General features: G+C 36.8%; 1 protein-coding gene across 3 annotated transcripts in view; it reads right to left on the bottom strand.

Annotated features, from left to right (window-relative positions):
* Positions 1-13,788, bottom strand: part of LOC121321733 (inositol polyphosphate-5-phosphatase A) — a 133,911-nt gene that overhangs the window by 10,258 nt on the left and 109,865 nt on the right. For all 3 annotated transcript variants that reach the window (XM_041260829.1, XM_041260827.1, XM_041260828.1), the window contains exons 10-12: positions 9,562-9,657; positions 8,970-9,044; positions 2,305-2,378 (exon numbers count right to left, since the gene is read on the bottom strand). In XM_041260829.1, coding sequence (XP_041116763.1) covers positions 2,305-2,378; positions 8,970-9,044; positions 9,562-9,657 — 245 coding nt within the window. The remainder of the gene's footprint in view (positions 1-2,304; positions 2,379-8,969; positions 9,045-9,561; positions 9,658-13,788) is intronic.

Genomic DNA, 13,788 nt, shown 5'->3' on the forward strand with positions numbered 1-13,788 from the left:
ATTTCAGAATATACTTTTAGAAATTACATTTGTTAATTGGTACCATTTAAATGCCTCTATTTGCTGAACATGATAAATATATATTATTATTACCTGACAATTTTTTTTTTTTTATACAGACTAAAAACTGCTCTTTTGTCTAGAAAGACCAATGTTTTCTCGTTCAAGATTTCCACACACTTTCCTGCTAAAAAAAAAAAAAAAGACTGCAGTATCCTGGAGATGTTGTTCATTCAATAGATTGTGATCTAGTATGAGAGAGGAATTCAGATCCTAAGTATCGGCAGACATAGAAATTATGTAGTGAGTATCCATTGTAATAGCATGTGTTTATATTGTGCAGCAAAAGATATAGCTCAAGTTTAACCGCTTAAGAACCAGACATGTTTAAGTCTGTTACAAACAAGACCACGCTTTATCTTTCTATTGTTTGCTATGCAGTTCCAGCACTGCCACTGCACATCAATATCATGACATCAAGATAGTTTTCCAAGCTAGGAGCCTAAGGGCCTAAACAGATGACTGACCCGCCCTGATCGGAAATTCTCCTAGGTGAAAAAAATCAAGGCTGATTGTCCGCGACTGAGAATGAAATCTTTTTTAGATGACACCCCTACATGAACCTGTTCTAGTTAACGTTGTCTCTGTACGAAAACAAACTGTCTTGAATTGTTCAGTGGGAGAGCCCGCAGTCTACCGCTAGCCTGTCTCACCTCCCTGGCTCCAGGACCGCCACTAACATGGGAAAGCCAAATTCAGCATGGAGGTGAGCAGTGTTCAGACTTGTCACATCCGACCTGACTGATGACTTCTTGAACGTAAGCAATATGAATTTACAGCTTGTATCACATTCTTGAAATCCAAACACACGGCACGAGAATGTAACTTTCCCCCAGGGCTCCAGCAGTCTATAAGCAACTGCCAAGTAGCGGGGTTACTTGATTTGGACATGCCCAGAGACCTCCCTGTTACATCACTGCGACTGGGGAGAAGGGCTGCATTTAATGGCCCCGTACGCCAAGCTAAACATCCACAGATGCATATCACATGTGTTGACATCATGGATGGGATTTATTTTGCAAAATGCACATTGTTTGATGGCATGTCTGTGCTTCTGCTTGTTTGTACGTGTGCATGCATTGTCACACATGTTATTACTACGTTAACACAGAACTACAATGACATATAACAACATGTATGTGAGAAGCGTCAGTATAGCATTGGAAGTGCCATACGTACTGTGTTTTTGTAGGGAAATGTATCTATATGATTTAGAATTAGAATTGTCCTGCAATTGTCATGCAACAGTGGCATGTTGAGTATCGTGACGATATATATATTCATTCTTACCTAACATGCAGTTCTCAAAAAGTAATTTCTGTATCATTTCAAATAATAAAGGAGAAATGACCCATCTGCAAAATAATGCAAATAGGCCTCGCAAAGCAATGCAAATAGGCCTTGTAATTAAGTTATGTAGTCACTTAAAAACCACACTGCACCTGCCAAAACCTTGACCTGCGACACCTGTACAGTTTATCAAATAATTAAAGTTTGATTACAGTATTTCATTAGCTTCACTGATTGAGTAAGTTCTGGTGCTAAAGGTCAACTGGCAATATCACACGACTACAAAAAAACATTTCATACAATAACTGTTTGCTTTGCCATTTGAGGTAATTGCAAATTCATTTGTTTGATTTCAAAATGCAGTGTCGCCTTTCAGGAGGCGTATCATTTTCCCAATGTGTTTTAAATGCGAAGGAAGGTCATCCTAAACACTTAAAAACTACACGCATGACTTCTTTGTGCATGTCCTTGTGTCTGAACTTTTTCTTGCATATTAGTGGCAGGAAAAGTATTTGATTCTGGGCCAGGTCAGGACAGGACTAAAGCTATTTCCACCTGACCCCCCTCCAGCTGGCACATACACTGGCATCTAATTTGTCAGGCCCATCCTAGAAAGGCCAAAAGGATAGTGGGTTCAAAAGGTGAGGAAGTAGCGCTGATGCAGCATAGGGTAGTCTGTGAAGTGTGAAGAACTGTGCTGTATAACTCCGCACATAATTATAATAAAAAAAGAGAGAGCCAGCAAGTATTTGAACACAGCACAAAGCAAATAAAACTTGTTAATAAATATTGTTAGAAGAAACTAATTCTTTAAAATGATTACTTGTTTAAAAGCCATTTTAGTTTAGCAATGAAAGTAGGCTGGCAGGTAAATGTGACTTCAACCCGTGACACTACAGGCAGGCCAATGAACCATTCAGTGTGTAAACAAAGACAATACCGGCAATGTCTTACCTGGGAGGGAAGGAGATCTCGAGTTCATGCAGCCGATCTTTAAACACAGACAGCTCTCTGTCGTACTCTAAATGCTAGAAAAAGGGAAAAACATACTTTTAAACCTTTTCAGTCAAACAAGAAAAAAGTTTCCACAGTTTTGAAATAATGGTGCACAGCTTTAGATTTAAATAATTCCTACTTTAACTAAAATGGGTACCTGTTGCATTTGTTCCTATTCAAGAATTATTATTTTTTCTGTATTAAAAACCAATTTAAGTTTTGCTGGGTTGAGGAAATAATATAGAATAAACGCAATAAACAAATAAAACATTAATCTTCTTTCAAAACAAGAACAATGGTTGGAAATAACACAGGTAGATGTTTAGACTTTCAGGATAGCAGTCTAATGATCCCCATGCAGGGAGTAAACCAATAACTATTAAAAAGATATTCCTATCAACCCTATCTGCCAGGAAATGATTATGATCTGACTGCAGTGTGACTCTGCTCACTTCTTAATCCTGTCCACTATTTCTCTTCCCATTCGGATGAGTGTCACATTAAAAATACCCCCTCCCCCCTTTTTTTATGATGATGGCCACATGTTTACCTGCTGTCTATTAATCATGTCCCATCTCACAGCTGTGCTGCTGATGCCATTGTACAAGTAGCAGCAGTTCAGATTGATATCTGATTATGACCCTCTCTTCCCTCCTGCTAGCTCATCAATCACTTGTGAAAAGCTCAATTAGCAGCTACTTGTACACATTAATTATCTGTGGAAAAAGCAGGTACCTAAGACACCTGCATCACTGATTACCTCCCTCCTGTAGCCCACCCACTGGAGCCCCGCGAAACTGCTGATACTCAAACGAAGGGTTCCAGTGCCAAGGCCAGTCTCCTTTCCAACAGCTGTGCTGGATTGGGCTGGCCTTTCCAGCCAAAACAACAACGGGGGGGGGGGGGGGGGGGGGGGAGCTTTTAATACTATATAATAAAAGCAGCAGCTTGATATCTCTCTAAATGGGGTTTTGAGTTGGCAGGGTTTCCAGTTTGCCATTCCTGCCCCATTTTAACACCACTGACGGCAGCCTTCGTTTCTGCACAATCCAGTAGGGAAAATGTTCCAGGTGGCTTCAGTTGAAAAATTGAATCATTTCACAATTGTAGATACCAGAAATCCTGCCAATCACCTGGTCCAATGCCAGTCTCAGGAAAAAAACAAAACAAAACAAAAACAAAAAAACCCTTTTGGATACAGCTGGCTGTTTCTGCAATTCTTCATTTAGGCAAAGTGGTACAATAAACAGCCAGTTAATGGACCAAACTGTACTGATAATCTACACTTCTCTACATACAGTATATAGTATATGACATGTACAATGGTACAGAACAAGTGTTCATAAAGTCTGGAGAGAGACACATTTACACAGCACTTACTGCAGTGATATGAAGGTGTTTTTAAGAGATATTAACCTTAACTGAGTATTTCATTTAAAGTTATATTCCATTAGAAATACTTTTACTGGAGCAAATGCTTAGTGAATCTAGCCCAGATGTAGTGATTATGGTCACCAAGGGAAAACAAGACTGTCCTTCCCAATAAGATTGCTACTCTTCAAAGCATATTATGAAATAAAGTTTTTTTTTTTTTGTTGGGTGGGGTGGGGGGGGTGGGATTTGGGGGGGGGGGGGGGGGGGGGGGGGAAATATATATATATATATATATATATATATAAATATATATATGTATAAATATTAGGTATATATACACACATGTCAACCCATATTGCTGCTAAAACTATAAAGTATTTTGAATTTTCATAGGGATTCCCCTAAGCTCAATGTTTTGTACTTATTGGAGTCCAGGCTTAGTAAATCCTGGCCATAGATACAACAGGTAGAGTGAATAATAATAATATAATAATAATAATAATAATAATAAATAATAATAATAATAATAATAATAATATGCTGTATGTATGTTGTATGTACAGCATGTATAATTTTAATATAATGGGCCAAATGCACAAGCAGCCCTGCATGTCAAGGCTAAATTCATAACAGTATGAAGCTCTACATTTTTGGGCAACTTAATCCAGCCAGTGGAGTAGAACAGGAGACATTACTCTTGAGGCGCTACAGTGTAAAAGCAGAGCATTTCTAGATCAGAAGGTGAGTTTTTCTGCATTCATCAAACTCATCCTGCTGGATTCATCTGAGAATTCACAAGCTGTGAATCAGAAATTAATTTTAAAAGACGAGGGAGAACATATGTGGGGATCCTCCACAAAAAAAAACAAAAAAAGTACAAAAAAAAAGGCTTGTGTGTGATTTTGTAAGCAAGGATATGAAATGCAATAACCATTCATAAACTGCAGAGTGGTGAATATAGAGAAAGTAATGTGACTCTCTATACTGGACCAATCTGTGTGAAAACTAGGGTATCTCCTCAGCTATCCCAATTGTTTCAATGCCATTTTATTACTGTTTCTGTACAGATCTAAAACCCTGCAATCAAAAAGTTCACCTACAGTTCATATTGAGTCAATTGAGAAGACTATTTTTTTTTTTTGCCTGGCAGAACAGCACCAAGACCACAACTTATATAGGCTCAAGGTTTCATTGCTTTATAGGGTTATAGTTAAATGAGATGAAATTACCTTGACGTCACTTGTATGTCTCACAAGTAGACTGATTCAAAGGCAAAGTGTGCCAATTTTAGGGCTTCATTTATTAACTTTAAAACAGGTTTAATATAAGTTTTATGAATATAAATATATGAAGAAGAACAACAACAACAAGCTATCAGATGCTATCTGTGGCCTGGCTTATAGAGATGTCAAAAGGTGTAATTGTGGAATGACTGACTGGTAAGATATCAGAAAACATCACTATGATGCTTGGCGACATTAAAAGCCATCAATATGGGGGAAAAGATTAAAGGACATTTCATTTTATTTTTGCTTTCACTGCAGACGTTCCAGCTTTTCAAATGTTCAAAATTTCTTCTTAAACAAAAGGTATGTCATTTTTTTTTGTATTTTTTATATTTTATATTTAATGCAATATGGTCTGAATAAACCCTATCAAACTAAAACCTAATTGGGGTTTTGAATTATAGGAATACTAAAAGTACATATAAAAATAGACATTTGGCAGAAGGGAATATATTGCAGTCATTATTATCTGGCCCCTGCTGGAGTTTTACAGAAGGCAAAACACAATGTAGAAGCTCATATGCTCTGTAGAGTTGTTGTTTTTCATGGTGTTGGTAAACAAAGGTCTCTATTTAGATAAACCCTCGTATATCTTAATGTCTTCATATTTGTATCTGGTGACTGACTGCTATTCCTCTGCACACTGTATCAAATACAGGCATCACTGCTTAAGCTCTGCACTGAAGTGCATTCAGGGGCAAGCATTTAACTGACAACTTGACTGACCATTTATATTATTACAATAGGTAGACAATGAGGCCCAATTGCTGTGCAATATTAGGTTTCAATATCTTTTTAAGCTGCATGCTAACCTCTCCATCCCAGTAAACCCATTTTAAATGCACCATCTGCTTTATCAGTTACTAATACGGTTTACTAATATGTACTTTTTAAAATGCTACTAATAATATTCAGTTATATGGTGAGTACAGATTGATTATCAGTATGTATGCTCTTGAATATGTGTCTCTTAGGGCAAAACAAGTAAAGTAGGGCAGTACAAAACTAAAGAAGGCAACTGAAATGAGCATCCATAAAACATAGTTATGATGCAGCTTCAGGTAAACACTGTAAATCGATAATCCTACATTAGAGCATATACTTAACACGAATTACGAATTATACCTCATCTGTTCTATGAAACTCAGCTTCAGTAAGGTCACTTTTTATTTAAAAGGGTGGAATATAACTAGTGATACCAGTGACAGCTGAACTACTAAAAGAGTCAAACATTTTTTTTATTTGATTATTGTTGTGTTCTAAAGGCATGCTGGGAAGATGACTAATAAGCATTGCTGACAGAAAAGTTCATCACCTGCTGTAGGAGTCCCCCTGTGCACAGATTCCTCCATTGCAGCAGAGACTCCACACAGATAAAGTTCAAATAAAAAGGTCCTGAAAAATCAATTGTACTTGAGCAGTGCAGGCGGATCTTCATACTGACGGCTGCTCAAACCCCTCTGTGTGCAATGGCTCAGCGGACCTGCAGAGATTCCCAAACACCATCGCAGAGCGGCTAAGGAAAATGTAATCTTCCCAAATACTCATCAGGACACTCCATCCTGGCTGCCTGACAGCCCCACTTATAATTAATTATACAATTTCGATGGGAATATCGACTAAACAAAGCTATAAATCATAGAAAAAGTCAATAGGCATGGACACATTCAATCATGTCCCAACCAATGATTACTCCTCTCAAAATACAATAATTATTTTCGAGAGCCAGCTCGAATTAAATTTATGTCAGGCCGGTACAAGTCTAGTAGTTGATGAAGGATGCAATAGATTTTTTTTTTTTTGGAATTCGTTGCTGAGACATTTATCCTTTTGGAAAGGTAGTTTGTTTTATAAGGATCGCAGTGCTGTGTGTTTAACTAGACCATGACGATTAGATTATCTCTGATGGTTCATTATATCATTTATCTTTCTGTATGTAGTGGATCTGGAAGAGCACGTGATCCCCCTCCCTTCGGAGCAACCTTGTGTCTGGATGAAACGACCACAGATTTTGAAATTTTACTATCGAGGCCAAGGAAAATATGAAGCTAACAATACGCACTTTGAAAAAAATGATTGGCAGATCATCATTTTTCTGCCACTGAGATTCACAGGTTTATTAACAGAAACAACCTTGTTCCACATATTAAACTGCAAGGCACCGTGAGCATCTATTAATTGCTATTAAATCAGTTTTTATTTAAACACCAGCAGTATATCTGATAAGACAAGTTGTCACTCACACATTCTGACATCACTAAAGAGGCATTTGACCCTTGTAGAAATTACTGCAGGCTATATTTGTAAAAAACAAGTCCATCCTCAATTGAATCTTTATCCTTCTGCAGCATTCACAAGGATCACCTCTGTTGGCATAATTATTTTATCTTTTGAAAACAGTTCTTCTACTGCAGTTCATCTGGGAAGAAAATGTCTTTTTGTAGTACAATGTCATCTTTCAAGTTTTAAAAAGTTTGCTTAAAGTTGCAAAACAGCAAAACGGTTTGAATATGAGCTATTCTGTAAATCCATTGTTACTGCATGTTAATATGTAGCACCAGGGGTTGCTAACTAGTACTGCAAATCACATACTGGTAAAGGGACAGGATTTTGTCATTGAGTTGTCACCTTATTTCTAAACACATAGTAAGACTGACTGTTCCTAGGGACTATACCCTCAGTAAGAGAATAGGAAAGGGTTCAAATATATTGATGTATGTTGTATATTCTTTCTAAATTCTGCGGTAAATTAAAATAGAGAAAAAAAGGAGGCTATACAAAGACAAATTAAGAGCGATAAAATGGTTAACACAGTGGATAAGGAGTCTGGAAATCCTAGTGCAAAATACTAGCTTAGTCACTGACACTAATTCATTTCAAAATCTGTCCGCTCAGTTGTTAACCTTGGGAGCAATACCAAGTTAACAGGACTAAGAGGAGTCACATTTTTAATGACACATCTAAGTTCTCAATCTCCATACTCTCCCACTGAAAACCTCTGGAATTTGATCAAGAGTAAGATGGATGGTCACAAGCCATCAAACAAAGCCGAGCTGCTTGAATTTTTGCTCCAGGAGTGGCATAAAGTCACCCAACATCAATGTGAGAGCATGCCAAGACGCATGAAAGCTGTGCTTGAAAATCAGGGTTATTCCACCAAATATTGATTTCTGAACTCTTCCTAAGTTAAAACATTAGTATCATGCTGTTTAAAAATGAACATGAACTTATTTTCTTTGCATTATTTGAGGTCTGACAACACTGCATCTTTTTTATTATTTTGACCAGTTGTCATTTTCTGCAAATAAATGCTCTAAATGACAATATTTTTATTTGGAATTTGGGAGAAATGTTGTCAGTAGTTTATAGAATAAAACAAAAATGTTCATTTTACCCAAACACATACCTATAAATAGTAAAACTAGAGAAACTGATAATTTTGCAGTGGCCTCTTAATTTTTTCCAGAGCTGTGTGTGTGTATATATATATATATATATATATATATATATATATATATATATATATATATATACATACACACACATATATACACACACATACACACACACACATTTTTTGGTTTCTTCCCACCAGGGGGAGCTGGTTTAATTGAGACCCCCTGGGGAAATATCTTCTGTACCCTCTATTTTATTGTGACCTCCCGCATGTCAGAGGTCAATGTTTTTGTTTTCTGTTGTGAAGGTAAGCCACATGGAATTTTCTCCCTTTTTATCTATGTTTAAATCTTACTTTAAAATTGCCATCCATTGTTATTATCATTTGATATTATTAATAAGTACCTGTTAAACCCCCTTTGATTTATATTTGTTGTCAAAACATGTTATGTTTTGGAAAAAATAAAAAAAAAGATTAAAAAAAAAGGTATTTTTGATGTACACTTAGTGATTCACTATGTGTTAATTGTTACACAAATGAGCCCATTAACAAAAAAACAACGTTACCTGAATGCCATTGTTTTCTCGGAAAACATCTTGGTTAATATAATCAAAAAGCTTCTTTTCAAGTTGAAGCACAACCTGCAGATATAAGAGAATATTATTATTATTATTATTATATACAAACCAATAAACGTGCGCTTGTTAGATGAATTCCATGTAAATGTACACATGTGCCTACACAAGCTACATGGTTCTTAAAAGATATCACTGATTCTAAGCTTCTTAGTATTACAGATAAGACATCAGTTTTCCAAGTTTTAGTCCTAGGCGCTCTCGAGCTAATAACCTCTAATTACTTCCATTGTTAAGAGACCAAGTGAACGGTCTATTTGCACTATACAGTCAACATATTTCAGAATACAACAACTTGGTTGTCTACTTTTCTAGTCATCCTATTCCTTAAGCTATCTGTAAATAAATAGTATAACATAATCTGATTTATATAAAATATTTCACTGAGGCACTCAGTGGCTGCATGAGAACTATCTGGGGTTTAAGTGTAAAGGCTACACAAGAACTAAATGTTCCACTCTGGTTCTTTCTCGTTGGTTTCTCTGACCCTTGTGTGTTTCTTGGGGTAAACTGAAATTCATACCTTTCGGTCATTATCCAACTCTCTGAATATTAACTTGTCTACTTCATTTGTGTCAGCTGCTCTAATGGTCTGCATTGTTGCTGAAGAACAAAGTATCTAAGGAAAAAGAAAGTCCTGAGTTAAGTTTACATTGCAAATAAAAAGGACACAGTTTAAAAAAAAAAGTGACGAAATCAACTGCTCACAAATAAACAACTACATAATTGGCAGAATGTACAGATAATTTGAAATGAAAGTAAACCCAGGAAAAACATGCCATGACAAACTAACTCTTTTGCTTTTGTATCCCAAATATGAAGAGGGAATAAATGCAGGCTGTGACATCTGAGAACACTGCTGCTACTGATGAAGTTGATGAAATCTGTTGAAATAGAGAAACGTTCAACTAAAAATATAGTGTGTAAGTATGGAAAGATACAGCATGCATAATGGAGTGGGTTAGTTAACCCAACCGCACTTGAAACCAAGAAACACATTTCCTTTCAAATGAACAATGATATTTGACTATTAAACAAAACTGCTCCTTATAATCCTTTACTGAAACAAACCCAAGCACATTAAAATTCATTCTTCCTCAGCTGTCATCCGAAAATGAACAGCAGTTAAGAATTTGTACCATCTGAAACTGAATTCACGATCAATACACCTTACCGCCGCAAAAAACAAGTTTCCAATTCTGACAACATTTCCATCACTCCAATGAAGCCAAGACCCATCTTTTCCCAACGCTTCTTGACCTTTACTACCAGAATTCGATTAAATTCCTTTTTTAACCTCTTTTTAACAATTAGTTAAACATTTTGCCATCTGTGTTTGAAGACAGTTTAGAATGAGATAATCCGCCACTAAACGGTTCCCATACCACACTGCTGTGACACTGGCCGCTTTAAATTCAGAGCACAGGTTAGTTAATCAGGTCAAGCCAATATAAGAAAAAAAAAAGCTCTTTAGACTAAATGGTCACAAATCAGTCCGGTTGCCTGAAACGGCACACCAGATTTGAACAAACACCGGAACAAACTTAAAGCAGAACAACCTCTCTGAGTCTCTAAACCCAGTTTCTAAAGCCCTAACAAATCGCTCCATCTTTCACTCATTTAAACTTTCCAAATGAAGGGACAATATGGTCCCCTGGCATCCAAATGCTAATGCGCTTAAGTGCGCTTAAGCAGCTTTCCCCAATGAATGGGCCAAAGAAGGGCTAAGAAAGGGCAAGCCCGAGTTACTTTCACTGTCAAAAGTCACTGTAGCTACCCCTGTTGTGACAACAATTCAAGAAATTCACGATTACTAGTTTCCAACTTTGCTATCTCCTAAATGCAGGATTTCTTTGTCAGAATATAAATTTATTACTACTAAAAAGGGGACGCTGCTTTTCACATCTGCCTCACAAACAAAAAAAAAGTGATCTTATTCAAATTAGCCTTTGGAGTTACTGACTTTTACAAGCGTTGGGCCTACTTATTCCTTTCAGAATCCCCTCCTGTCAGTTTCACAAATCCAAAAATCAACCAACCAGAAATCTCTCGGAACCTCAGCTCAGATAGCTTCAGCAATACACTGCTTATTTAAAGAAAAGAATATAGTTTTAGGGTAATACAAAAAATAAAAAAAATAAAAAAAATCCCCATTCATGTTAAAATTGATTCTATATTCCAGAAAACGAACCCCACAGCAAGTGTGTATTAATTACCCGACAGCAGGGTCAAAGTTGCTTGTCAGTTGTGAGGGACTTCCCCCACCCATGTTTTAATGCAGTTGCTGTTCTATATAAACATAATGGCTTATGACAATGCAATTGCTGTAAACTTCACTTATTCTGATTCACAAGGTTAAATTTGAAAAACCGTAATTCAAGTTTTCAGACCTAGTAATAAACATATTCCAGCTTTTTGTCTAAAATGCTCTAGCCGAACAGTGTTTCACATTCTCAGCTGTAGTTTTTTTTTTTTTTCTAAAACAAAATTTAGGTTAAAGAGTGACCTGTGACATTTTAAAACAGTTACCCCTCAAGGAAACAACTAACAGACTAAATAACATTTAACTCATTAAGTGCTAAATTATTATGATTATTTATTTATGTATTTTTATTTATTTTTTTTATCACAGAACAAGCTGTATTTAAAAAATAAAAAATAAAATTAAAAAAAGATACAAATGTCAAGGTTATATCAGGTGCTTCATCACTCAAGACACAAGGCACATGGTTAGCATAAGCTGCCCCAGTGAATTTCCCCGAATTGTTGAACTTGCAACCGCAACATAGAATGACGTTGACTGTTGATCCCAAGGTCATGTGACCAAAACTAAACTCCTCTGTTACAAACTATATCTAAATTATATGTAAATGAAATTACATTAACACCTGCATATGTTCTATGACACCTCTTTGCTTTTAGACACTGGAACCAACTGTTCTTTCTAATGGGGGAAATGGCTCCTTTTCTGTTGCTGCTCTTTCTGTGAGACCCACAGCGCATCAGAGACACCCTGGAGAGGATCAGAGGCTTCAACATCTCCCTAAATCCTTATGGATGAAGCACTCTAACAGAGAACTTAAACAGTTCAGTTACAGATTGCAAACAAGATGTCTTTGATGACTAACACAATTTTCTGTTGTTGTACGAAAACAGAAAATCACTTTCCACTGCTGTTCACACAGGTTCTGTTTATCTAATTTGAGACTGATTTATACACCCTCAGGCTGCCACCACCATCTGCGGAACCCTTTACTCAAATTGCCTTCTAATCCATTTTGAAATTCAGACCTATCCTTTCATCCCTTCAAAAACAGAATTGCAACAGCAAGGAAAAACAATACATAATAAGGCTACGGACAAAAGCTTTGTATTACCTAGAATTTTAGTATTGAGACATAATTTTAAGAAGAAAAAAAAACCTACAGGAACGTAATTTAGATCTTTTACTTAGCATCATGTAGTCAAATAAGCTACAAAATTATATTGCATAATAGTATTAGAGTATTTCTTGTTAGATTTCAAAATGTCACATTTTTCTTTGTCAGTTTTCCGTTAAGTATATGTAAAATTACAAAGCTGTACGTAATTCAATACGTTCCAGCAGGTTTCATTCCCCTTTATGAAGCAAAATTAGTTCATTCTATAGAGTGATGCAAAACATTTGGCCATAGATGTATGTATTAGATGATATGGTCAGCAGTTCAATGGTGTGATTTGGTTATGAACAATATGAACCAGCCAGAAATCATTTCAGTTTCTCAGGGCCTTTTACACCTGTTGGTCCTTTTTAAGAATGATGCTTCAGAGAAGGGATATACATTGCATGGATTCAATATGTTCAATATTTAATGCATTTTCAAATCCTATTGTATAGTTGAAGCTTTTATCTTAGATCTTATTTATGCTGGTAAAACAACACAGGAGGATTAGTGTGAATGGCCTTCAAAAAGAAACCAGTGGAGGTCCTGACATGGTTCTCAAATTGAGAGTACAACTCGAGAGATGTAAATGTAACCAATTAATCTTAGGCATAACATCTGGGAAACGTGTTTAAAACAATCCTTGTTCTTAAAAGTGCCATTCTTTTCCTAATATCTTATGGTCCCATTAAATTCATTTGTCACTGGCGGGATAATGGACAGGCCACAAATCACCAAGCTTTGGAGGGGGTCTGACAAGAGAACTCTGTGTCACCACAGGAAAACATTTGTGTGCTGGCTGTCGAGGAGTGATACCCCTTTTTTAACTCCTCTACTGCCCCATTCTCCTGGGCCCGGGAGGACAAATTGCCCTCAGTGGTTCCTTTTCAGAGGCAGTGCAGCGCGCAAAGAATTGGGACTGAGCAGAAACACAAGGAACAGGGCCATAAAAATTCATCACTTTGGCCTCCTGACCTCTCTCTGCTGGGGGTTCCAGACACAACCCTGTCTCAGCAAGCGGCATTAGTGTAGGGAAGAGCAATTGAGCAGCCGGGCCCTGCAAAATTACTGACACAAAAAATATCTTAGCTACAGGAAAAGCCCACCAGATGCTGCATTGTCTCTTACTTTTTCTTTCTAAAGAAGTGGTTTGACAAAAAAGAAGGGCTCTGCCACGTAGCATATTGGGTGGAATAAGTGGTGTTATTGTTTCAGGCCAGCTCTGTCACATTGCTGACTCCAGTACAAAGAGAGGCTGACGAAAGATTTAATCCTGACTTTTTCTTTAAGTCAGCAGCTTAAAACCTATCATGACAGATGTCTGCACG

Source organism: Polyodon spathula, chromosome 10, assembly GCF_017654505.1.
Source record: "Polyodon spathula isolate WHYD16114869_AA chromosome 10, ASM1765450v1, whole genome shotgun sequence".
NCBI classification, from domain to species: domain Eukaryota; kingdom Metazoa; phylum Chordata; class Actinopteri; order Acipenseriformes; family Polyodontidae; genus Polyodon; species Polyodon spathula.